The following is an 11221-nucleotide window of genomic DNA, read 5'->3' on the forward strand; positions in this document are numbered from 1 at the left end:
ACACTATGTTCCTCCTCCTCCAACACCAGACAGCTTCCCAGCACTGCAATCTCCTGAGCCCCCAGCTCCTTCCCACCTGACAGCTTTGTTTTGTTTTTCTTCTCTTTCCCCCGCTGCGTTTGAAACACCTTTCAGAAGTCAGCCAAGAACAGATGACCCAGCAGGACACAGATTTATAGTCACAGCAGCTAGGTGCAGTGGCCACATGCTGTTCTGTTATTTATGCTTTATTCGGTGGCTGCTGCCACATTATTAGGAGATTTCACGAGCTTCCAAAATAGTGACTGGGATGTGTCACCATCTCCACCCCACTTGGGATTACAAATAGATTACAGCTCAGCTCTCCAGGAGTGCAAAGTGAGGGAGATCTCATACTGCATTACACATTCCTTTTTCTCAATGAAGAGCAGACTGCCCTGCTACTTACATTCTGCTTGGGCAATAATAGAAATCGATGCACAGCCTCCTTCTGTTTCTTCTTTTGCTGTTCCTTTGGTGATTACATCATTCAGGATTTTCCACTGACTGTGAAAGATGACCTTCTTCGAATCTTCTACTTTGCAAACACTGCTCTGCTTTTCACTCGCTGTCTCGTTCAGCCCCTTGGTAGCCGTGAGCTCCTTCTTCTGCTTGACAGCTGGATCAGGAGCTCCTTGGCACGTAATTCCCATCACTGCCATTTCCCAGGTTCAGAGTTACTGAGGGAGAACAAAAAACCAAAGCAAAACACTTGTCAAAATACTTCACAGGCAGAAGCAGCTTCAAGTTCATGAGAAACAGGAGGCTGCTGAAGGTATCGGACTACTAAATAATTTAAAGCATATCAAGGTCCTACCCAACCTCTGAGCATGGAGCCGCAAAAGAAGCCAAGACTGCCAGCTCTCCACCCCTGACTTGTACCACTGAAGATCTAAATAATCAATGCTCTTCTCAGTACTAAAAATACGAGACCACATGGGTTTCGAAGGGAAATTTTTTCTTGGTATATTCCCTTAGCTTAAATACAAACACTGAAACCATATAGAAGAGGGAACTCTCGTATCACTAAACAGGAAGAATATTCTCCAATAACCAAAAAAGAAAAAAAAAGAAAAGATATGAAAGATTTTCTCCTAGAGTGCATCTAGGAGAAATTACATTGTGCTCTCACACCACATAAAACAGCCATAAAATCCTGCTAATTACTTTCCTCTTTGTACTCAGTCACTCTCAAATCCATTTCTCATTTTTCCTTCCAATAAAACAAGGCTAGGCAATCAGCCTGCCCATACATAACCCCTCCCTTGCTCCCCTTCCTTCCCCTTCATTGCCAATAACCTCTGAAATCCTTGGTCAAGCCCGACAAAAGCAGAGCTCTTACGGCGTATGGGATGAACAGAAGCTGGTGTTGGACAGGGCACAGCGACGGCGCTGGAAAAGACGATCCCCTCCGCTTGGCAGCAGCTGGCGAGTCAATCAGCACGGGCTGCTCGCTGACCAGTGAGCGTCAACGCAGCTCCAAACAAGTCCCAGCACATGCCAAATCCTGGCCAATTGGCAGCGCAGAGGAAGGTGGAAGGGAGCCAGGGGTGGAAAGGGAGACGCATAAAGAAGCATGGAAGCAAGGCACTGCGGGACGGGACAGGGGTATATTGTGGGGTGGAAATCAGGAATGGGGACCGACCACAAGCCCACAGGAAACAGGGCTTTGGGTTAGCCCTTGGTGCCTTCGCCTTGGACTCACAGAATCACAGCACGTTCGGGGTTGGAAGGGACCAACCAAGGTCACCCAGCCCAACCCCCTGCCCAAGCAGGGTCACCCAGAGCAGGCTGCACAGCACCGCGGCCAGGCGGGGCTGGAATATCTCCAGAGAAGGAGACTCCACAGCCTCCCTGGGCAGCCTGGGCCAGGGCTCCGTCACCCTCAGAGGGAAGAAGTTCTTCCTCGGGTGCAGCTGGAGCTTCCTCTGCTTCAGTTTGTGCCTGTTGCCCCTTGTCCTGTCGCTGGGCACCGCTGAACAGAGTCTGGCCCCGTCCTCCTGACCCCCACCCTGCAGATATTTAGAGGCATTTCTAAGGTCCCCTCGCAGCCTTCTCTTCTCCAGGCTCAACAAGCCCAGCTCCCTCAGCCTTTCCTCATAGCAGAGATGCTCCAGTCCCCTCCTCATCCTCGTAGCCCTCCTCTGGACTCTCTCCAGTAGCTCCTCATCTTTCTTGAAGTGGGGAGCCCAGCACTGGACACAGCACTGCAGATGGGGCCTCACTGGGGCAGAGCAGAGGGGAAGAAGAACCTTCCTCGACCTGCTGGCCACACTTTTCCTAATGCACCCCAGGATCCCATTGCCCTTCTTGGCACCCAGGGCACGCTGCTGGCTCATGGTCACCCTGTCGTCCCCCAGCACTCCCAGTCCCTCTCCACAGAGCTGCTCTCCAGCAGGTCAGCCCCCAGCCTGTACTGGTGCCTGGGGTTGTTCCTCCCCAGGTGCAGGACCCTGCATTTGTCTTTGTTGAACCTCATCAGGTTCCTCTCTGCCCAGCTCTCCAGCCTGTCCAGGTCACGCTGAATGGCAGCACAGCCTGCTGGTGTGTCCACCACTCCTCCCAGCTTTGTGTCATCAGCAAACTGGCTGAGGGTACACTCTAACTCTTCATCCAGGTCACTGATGAAATTAAACAAAACTGGGCCCAGTACTGACCCTTGGGGGACACCACATTCCAGAAAAGTTCAAACATAGATGTTTTCTTTTAAACCAGAATATGCTCTACTGCTCCTTAACTGTAGGTGTCACTTCCTTGGGCCAGTCCTCTCGCAGCTCAAGTGCAAAAAATTTAAAATTAATTTTTCCATCGTTAAACCACCCATGAAAAATCAGAAACCTCCGCAAACACATACAGGTGTGAAGCACCACAAACCCAATAGAAGATGAAGAGCAGGGACACTTGAAGGGAGGCCAGCAAAAACAAGTTCTCACAACTATCACAGCAGCACACCTTTGAGGCTCACCCGTGTAAATCTGTGCCAGGGATTCTCTTTCCCTTTTTTCTTTCCTTTCCACCCACCCGGAGCAGCTGCCTGGGGCAACAGGACATTTACTCCAACAGGCTCCTGGAAACACAGAGCTCAATCAGGAAAATGACAAAATCCGTGGGTGCTCTGTGCCCAAAGGACCACCAAGGAAAGAAGGGAGCCATGAATCTTGGTGTGATGTGTAAATGAGTCACCTAACAACCTGGCAGGTATACAAGGAAAGTCAACAATGACCACATTCAGCAGCTAAACACAGAACAGCTGCTGTGCAAAAGAAGTGCTGATGACAGCATCCCACTCATTACCCCGGCTCGCTCCCTCTCCTCTACAGAAATTATGTCAAATCTCAGCGCTGTAAAATAATCCCTTGGAGCAGCAGAAAGAGAGCCTGTCAGATGACTAACCCAAGCCACCAGTGACCAAACCGACAAGTTCAGAGCTATTTTTGTACTCACTCTCTCCTGATTTGCATTAACTCTGTCTCTCCTGGCCCTCCCCTCACCTTCAAGGACCTTCAAGGTCTGCAGCCCTAACCCATCCCCAGCGCCAAAAAATACCTAATTCTACAAGTCACTCCGCAGCTTAGTTAAAAGACAAGAGAGGGAGGGGAGGAGCAAAATTGCAAGTCCTTGTCACCCTCTGAAATGGAGCAGAGTAGCAAGGAAAGTTACTGTGACTAAAGTCAACAAAGCGCATACCTCCCTTGCCGACCTGAAAAAACAAGAGGTAGCTATTGTAAGCAAGGTCCTCCAACAGGGCAGCCGCCAGCGCGCCGTTTAATGTGTGACTCAGGTCTACAAGGCTGTGTAGGCACCGAAGCTGCAAGCCCAGCCCAGTTTAACTGTTGGTGCACGATTTTCAAGTCCTTATAAGAATCAAAAACCCAACTATTTTCCGCTGTGTAGTCAGCAGAAGTGGTGATTAAAAAAAAAGAAACAAAATCAGAACTTTTAAGTAATTTTTGAAGCGTAACTTATCTTGAAGCTATGTCTTCAGAACCGAACCAGTGAGACTCATCTCTGTGCACTTGGAGGGGGTGGCAATCCAGAGAGGCGCAAAGCATTCGTAAGCCTCATTAATTTGGACATAGGCACTCGGTCTCTCAGGCCCAGGCCCCAGGTGCAGTCCTCCTCAGGGAAGCTCTAGGTAAAAGAGAGCCTCGGGAGCAGTAAACGGGGACCTTAGGTTCCACGGCAAGACCACTAAGAACAGGATTTGCCCACATGAGACACGTTGGAGCTGCGGTTTCGGCTGCCTATTTACTGGCCACGGCTCCAGGATGAGCACTGCTTCCTGTACAGACACAAGTTACGTACGTGCAATGTGAGGAGCTTCAAGTTATTGAGCTGGAGCGTGGCTGTTTCATAGCCCAAACTGCTTCTCTGGTTTTCAAAACCTCCTCTCCCTCATCTGAGTCACTTAGATTCAACTGCAGTTCTCGATTTCAATCTCCCTGACTTTCTTCCTTCTGTAGACGTGTGTACGAGCCCATTAATTTCAAGGAAGAAAGGGGAAGTCGGGTTAATGATACAGTAGATAAAAGCGAATACTACACCCCCAACCCACAATGGGCTTTTGCTAGCAGCGTTGAGGACTACTTGCTCCTTATCTTCACTAAGGTTTTACACTCACCTCTGGGTAATTAGCGTTAGTTCTCACTGCTGTAAAAAAGAAAGTGCGTTTTTACAGAATGAAAGCCAAGCACAGTATCAGTTGTGCTCTGGAGGCACTGGTGCGATGGCAGTGGCAACTCGTCCCTCAGACAATGTCTGTGCTCCTGTGAGAAACTCATATACTGGATAAGGGCATCTGTGACTTGTAGGGAGTCAGAATTTAGGAGACACGCAAACATTATTAATGTAAGAGACAACTATGTGCTTTCTGCTCCTTTAAAATCTCTTCCCTCCACCCTTCTCTAAACAAGTCCCTGTTCATCCTCCTCAGCTCTTCCATACCAACTGGAAGCTATTTGTAGCAGGGACCTTAAAAGCACATTTCTACATTTCATGAAGTTACTATGTATGTAGAAAGAGAGACTCATAGCTGGGAAAAAGTAACGCAGATACCTCTCCGGCACTGAAACACTGCAGCACACCATAACATGGGATCCTGCTTGGTCTGCCTGGGTCAAATCTCCCTTGCCAGCAGCTTCTTGGAGAATTTCAGTTCACGTTTTGTGGAGTAGCCCCCAGATTTGGTTAAAAAAGACTTGGGAAAGAGCTTTAAAATATACATAAGACTATCAAGTAAGATTCAATGTATGCAGATTTCCTCTCCTAGTCTGAGTGCGAACATTCAGCAGCAGTTTCACGTTGACATTTAGTTTGAAAAAAAGAAAAAAAAAAATCATGTTGTCTCAGTGAGGTTTCCCACTTCCTTATTGAGAAGAGTTTTATGAACAATGCATTAACTCAGGTTACCCTTCTCTTTTGCAGCTGCTACTGGTTTATCACAACAACACAACTAGCATTTTAGCAACGTTGCTTTGCTGACCACTACAACAAAGCAACAGCTGGGAAGAGCCAGGAATTTCTGCATCACTAGAGCAGAGAATATCAACTGAAAAGCAGACCATACACCTTTTGGGGACCTCCCCGTCCTAACAGCCGTCAGCAGGTATTCGAGAAAGTGCCAAGTCTGCAGCCAGAAGAACCTGTCCAGAGTATTAGCTACTAAATCATCACACACAGACATCAAGTCTTCTCAAAAACCACACATTTCACCAAAGGGAAAAAAAAAAAAAAGAAAAAAAGACACTTGTTAAAAAAATGAATCACACTAAAGAGCTGGTTTGGGGCCCAAGAAGTAGATTTCTATGTACAACCCCTTCAGACCCCAGGCACCACTTTTTCCCTTCATCCCTGCCTCCTCACCACTGTCTTTCTCTGCCTGGATGGTATCGATGAGCTTCCTTGCCTGCCCACGTTTCAGATGGAACTGAAATTAAGACGGTTCCGTTTTCGGCCGTGTCAGTTTAAGGCATATTATTGTAGCATGGCCCTAGGGTGGTTATTTAAACAAGCTTAATGCTGTCAGCAAGGAGAAGTTTCAATTTGTGTCAAAAGGGATTTAAAAAAAGCTGTAGCACTCACACATCCCTGCCTTAAAACACAGTTAATGCCATTTGAAGTTACCATGTTTAAGAGAAAAAAAAAAACAACCACCAAACCTTCCCTCTCGTATCTAAGAGTTCCAAAGTAAAAATAAATAGAATGCCTTACTGATTAAAATACTGGTGAGTCAGATCAGCAGTTGCTATTCCAGGATGCTCACAGCCTTCACCTCCTTTGCTTCAACCGGTGTTGCCCACTCCTCTGTACGAGGGGATCCTGTACGATCTTGCCTGGTTCCTCTTAGTCTCTCACCTCTCGTTAAGCGCTGCTGCACACAGGCTTACCTGGAGATCATCAGGTAAAGCTAAACCTTCTACCTAAACCACCACAGGAAGAATTTCACTATCAGCCTTATGTTCATGAGTAAGTTATGTTACAAATGGTAATAAAAATGTAAACATATTATTTAAAGTGGTTTGATAGTAAATACTTCAAAATCCCGTTCCAGCCATTTGCATTGCTTACTGTAAACGTCAGGGTAATGAGCTTCAGCTGCCTTTTCAGTTGCCAGGCGTTCGTATATTGCAATAGTTTGGTTACAAAGTCTGTAGGAAAATATCCGCCTGGGTTTAACCATCAGCAGTATCTAAACACACCTATCTTCATTTCCTCAAGTACAAGCTTGGGTACAACTCACCCCTTGACAATTCCCCTCATGCTGTTGAACAAAGACACAAACACCACCGTTTGCCCAGAGTTTACGAACCTCACCGCAACCCCATTCATTCAAAGAAGCCGCCAAGGTTTCCAAACTGCTTTGCAACCAGCAAGCATCAGAACAGACTTCGACCTGACAAGGTTTTGCTTCCCAGCCTGGCTCAGCTGTTCCCACGCAGGCTCTCAGGACACTGCTTAATGACATCCTGCATTTGAAGACCCACTTGTGGAGTGAAGTTATTTCCGAAATTATAACAAGATGATATCGTAAAACACCTAAATGGACAACTTCCAACAACAGCCACAAACACACATTAAAATCCATTCTGCCCATGCAGGCAGGACCAAGATTTCACCAGTTATTACAATACATTGAAGGATTGAAGCTGCAGAACAATCACACCTATAAAATGCCATGAAAGGCTACAAGGAAGCAGTAACGCTGAAATGCTGGGCCAAACCAAAAGTTTAGTTAAATTTAGTATAGATAGAAGCCTTTCTATGTAATCTTAATTTATGATTGGTCCTGTGAATTCATTTATGATGATTTTCTACTATAAAGTAGAAACCCGAACTGCCCCGAGTCGTTTCTAACTGTCCAGCCTGAGCAAACTCCCATGAGACAAACTCCCACATGAACTGCAGCAGAGAACTGCCTTTTAGACAAGACGAGGTCCACATCCATCAGGGCCCCGTGGTCACTCAGCTGTGACCAGCTAAGCCCAGTTTCCTACAGATTGAAGTCCCACAGGTCTAGCCCTCACAGAGCTCCTTCTGGTCCCTCCATGCACCCTCCTGACTCCCCTTCCCCAGCATCTCCAGACCCTTTTCCTAACCCGGGTCTCTTTTACTCCGAGCCAGCTGCTCCTCTTAGAGCTTGGAAATCTTTCCGTCCTCCAGACCTCTATCCCTCCGTCTGCACTGACACTTGCCACCAAACTCCAAAAGTCGCAGAAGGAAAGTTAGAGCGACAGCACGGTCACGTTTGCCTCCATCCTCTTGGCAGAGCAATAATCAGGCACCACGTCACTGTCACAGCAAAAGCTCAGCTCTCCCTTCTCACACCTCACACCGAAACGAGACTCGGGACAGGCAGCGGCAAAGCTCGCTAGCTGCGGCGGTGTCGGATCAGGGCCCACAAATCCTTTCGGTTTTTTGGTTGCTGTATGTTTGTTTGTTACACTCCTCCTCCTCCGCATGCTGTACAAAGATTCACTCTCTTAGAGCAGTTAAAATTTAATAGTTAATAGCAAATGACTCATTCCAAAGGCATCTAGCGGTTGTGCCAATAACAGATTTTCACCGAGTTAAAACGCAATAACGCGGCACACTACAGACGCACGTTTCAAAGCCCGATTCGATCGCTCTTATCACCAATGTCACAGCAAAGAGGGTGCAAGTTATTACTCACAAAAGAGTTCAGAAAACCAGCTGAAAAAAGAAATTCTGATGTTGTTTATGGATGCCAGTTTCAGACCGCCGCTTCTCACACGCGCGGAGCGCTGAAACACGTTTCTAACGCAGCCGATTCAAGCAGACAGGAAGCATCTGAGCCCAACCACAGCAGCCTCTTATTAATCAGCAAAGAAGCATTTTAACCTTCTGCCAGAGGAAAAAAAAAGAATAAAAAAAGAGCCGCGGCAGAGAGAAGCGCCAGGGCTCGCTGGGAGCGGGCGGCAGCTCAGCCGAACCCCGGCTCTCATTCAGCTGCGGCTTCGGCTTAGCCGAGCTCCGGGCTGCGCCTCCTGCTCCTCCTCCCGTCTCCCGGGCTGGGGAGCACCCGGCAGCGCCCACCGAGCGGGCAAAGGCCACGGCCTCTCCGCCGCTCTCCGCGGGCGCGGAACCGGGGAGCCGGGGGCCGAGGAGCGGAGCTTCCCGGCAGAGACAGCGCGTCCAGGCTTCGAACCGAGCCCGGGGAGCGCGGCCCAGGAGCCGGCCGGTACCGCTCAGAGCTGCCGGTGCTCCCGGGGCCCTCCCCGCGGCGGCCGGCTCCCTTCCCGCCGGGGCCGGGCAGCGAGCGGGGGGCTCCCTCCCGCCCTCCTCCCGCAGGCGGCCGCGGAAGCGGCGGCGCCGGGTTCGCCTCAGGCCGGCCGGCCCGGAGAGACGCGCTCCACGGTTCCCAGGCCGACCGCCAACGGCCGCCGCCGCCCCCCCACAGCCCGTCCCCGCGGCGGCGGCCGGACGCAGCCCCGCTCCGCGCCCCCTGAGCAGCGGCACCTACCGCTACGGCCCGGCTCGGTGCGGCCCGGCCCGGCCCGCCGCGGCCCCTCAGGCCTCCTCAGCGCCGCCCCGCTCACTGACAGGCGGTGGCCAGCGCCGGCCCCGCCCCCCCGGCGCCGCGCAGCCAATCGCCGACCGGCCCTGCCCCGCCGCCCGCGCGCGCCCAACCAGCGCCCCGCCCGGCCCCGCCGGCTCCCCGGGCGCGGCGCGGTCCCGGCGGGCGGGACGAGGCCGGGGGCGGGGGCGAGCGGCCGGGGGCGGCCCGGGTTTCCCAGAAGCGGGCGGGGCTTCCTGACAAGCCCCGCCCCCTCCCCCCGCTTCCTCCCGGTGCCGCATGCGCGCGCAGCCGGAGGGGCGCCGGCAGGGCAGCGGCGCGGAGGCGCCCAGTGCGCAGGCGCGGGGGGGAGGTGGGGGGGAGAGGGGGATTCGCCTCACGATCGTCCGTCACGTCGGGCGCGCTCGGCTCCGCGCCGGGGTCTCGGGAAGGGAGGCGGGGAGCGGGCCGGAGCGCGGCCGAGGAGAGCGGAGCCGCCTCCGCTGGGGCTGGCGGGCCGGACTGCGTTTGGCTTGGGGAACCGAGGCCTGCGGACTCTGCTCTCCCTGCGCTGAGGCTCCGTCACCTTTTCCCGCCTGGATGCCGAGGGAAAGGCTGCGAGAAAGGAGGCGAGGCCGCGCCTGGAGTGCTGTGCTCAGCTCTGGGCCCCTCACCACAAGCAGGACATGGAGGGGCTGGAGCGTGTCCAGAGAAGGGCAGCGAGGCTGGGGAGGGGTCTGAAGAACAAGTCTGATGGGGAGTGGCTGAGGGAGCTGGGGTTGGTCAGTCTGGAGAAGAGGAGGCTGAGGGGAGACCTTCTCGATCTCCACAGCTCCCTGACAGAAGGGTGTAGTGAGGGGTGGTTGGTCTCTGCTCCCAGGTAACTGCGATAGGACGAGAGGCAATGGCCTCGAGTTGGGGGAGGTTTAGATTGGATATCAGGAAAAATTTCTTCACTGAAAGAGCGGTCAGGCATTGGACCAGGCTGCCCAGGGTGGTGGTGGAGTCCCCATCCCTGGAGGGGTTCAAAAACTGTGTAGATGTGGCACTTGAGGACATGGTTTGGCAGGTGTGGTGGGGTTGGGGTTGACGGTTGGACTTGGTGATCCTAGAGGTAGTTTTCAACCTAGGATTCTATATCTGCATCTGGTGTCAGAGCTGCAGCAAGGCCATGGGAGAGGTGAGGCTGAGCCTTCATCCCCGGGCGCTGTGGAGCCCACTGAAAGGGCTGCAGTCCTGATGCGGAGAGAATGTTTCTGAGTAAGTTTGTGATAACTTTGAATCACAGAATCATTAAGGTTGGAAAAGACCTCAAAGGTTATCATGTCCAACTGTCAACCCAACACCACCATGCCTGCTAAACCATGTCCCCAGGTGCCATATCTACATGTTTTTTGAACACTTTACCAACCTTACTGGTAGGTGGTAGTATTGGTAGGTACTTACATACATTATTGGTAGGGTTTTTTCCCCTCATTTCATCTGATGCTTCCCAGTAAGTAATGGTTTATTCTTCGGATCCTAATTTGCCCAAGTAGCATTAATCTTTGACCCTAAACATAGGGCTCAGTTTGGGTAACTCCTGGTCCTTGCCTCAGAGGGCTGGGGGCTACAGAAAATAAATAATTTCAGAGCTAAGAATTTCCAAGCTCCTAAGAACGGACCCTGATGTACTTGCTGAGTCCCTCTGGATTTGGACTCCGTAGTGTGACGTACAGCATGCTCTGCCCCACGCAGGAGGATGACTCTGCTGTGGCAAAGAGTCTGTGTATGACAACCGCCGTGATGGTGCTCTGCGCCGCGCTGAAATTCATGGCAGCAGATCCCGTATCCCTCACCTGCGGTATGGACTGGCTCCATACGGGAGTCTGTTACACTCAGACTCTGCATAGTTTCGAGAGAATTTTTTAGTCCCGAGAGCTCTTTCCTAAGAGAATTAGCTGTGTAGTGTTGCAAAATGATCCCCTGTTGCCTGGTTACACTACAGAAATGGAGTTAAATGAACCTAGGTCACTGTTATTTGTGGTATGTTCTAGTCAATAGGATATTCTGTAGGTTACTTCAATACCTTTAGAAGTTATGAAAGTGGAGATAGAAAATGTTGGGTGCGGGGTTGCCATCATCAGGTCAGCTCTCGCAGAGAGGCAGCCAGTGGTTACAGGTGTTTTTCTGTCCCACCTGCAGGAACTG

General features: G+C 51.3%; 1 protein-coding gene across 6 annotated transcripts in view; it reads right to left on the minus strand.

Annotated features, from left to right (window-relative positions):
• MAP3K14 (mitogen-activated protein kinase kinase kinase 14) overlaps positions 1–10496 on the minus strand; it is a 28374-nt gene extending 17878 nt beyond the window's left edge. For 2 of the 6 annotated variants that reach the window (XM_075443903.1, XM_075443898.1), the window contains exons 1-2: positions 8999–9072; positions 428–698 (exon numbers count right to left, since the gene is read on the minus strand). In XM_075443903.1, the coding sequence (XP_075300018.1) occupies positions 428–680 (253 nt within the window). In that variant the 5' untranslated portion in view covers positions 681–698; positions 8999–9072. Of the gene's footprint in view, positions 1–427; positions 699–1360; positions 1749–2970; positions 3665–8188; positions 8380–8998; positions 9073–10477 lie in introns of those variants that run through there. The other 4 variants (XM_075443901.1, XM_075443900.1, XM_075443902.1 and 1 more) reach the window with 4 other exon arrangements.
• Positions 10497–11221: the final 725 nt, after the last annotated feature.

Source organism: Opisthocomus hoazin, chromosome 26 (genome assembly GCF_030867145.1).
Source record: "Opisthocomus hoazin isolate bOpiHoa1 chromosome 26, bOpiHoa1.hap1, whole genome shotgun sequence".
Classification (NCBI taxonomy): Eukaryota; Metazoa; Chordata; class Aves; order Opisthocomiformes; family Opisthocomidae; genus Opisthocomus; species Opisthocomus hoazin.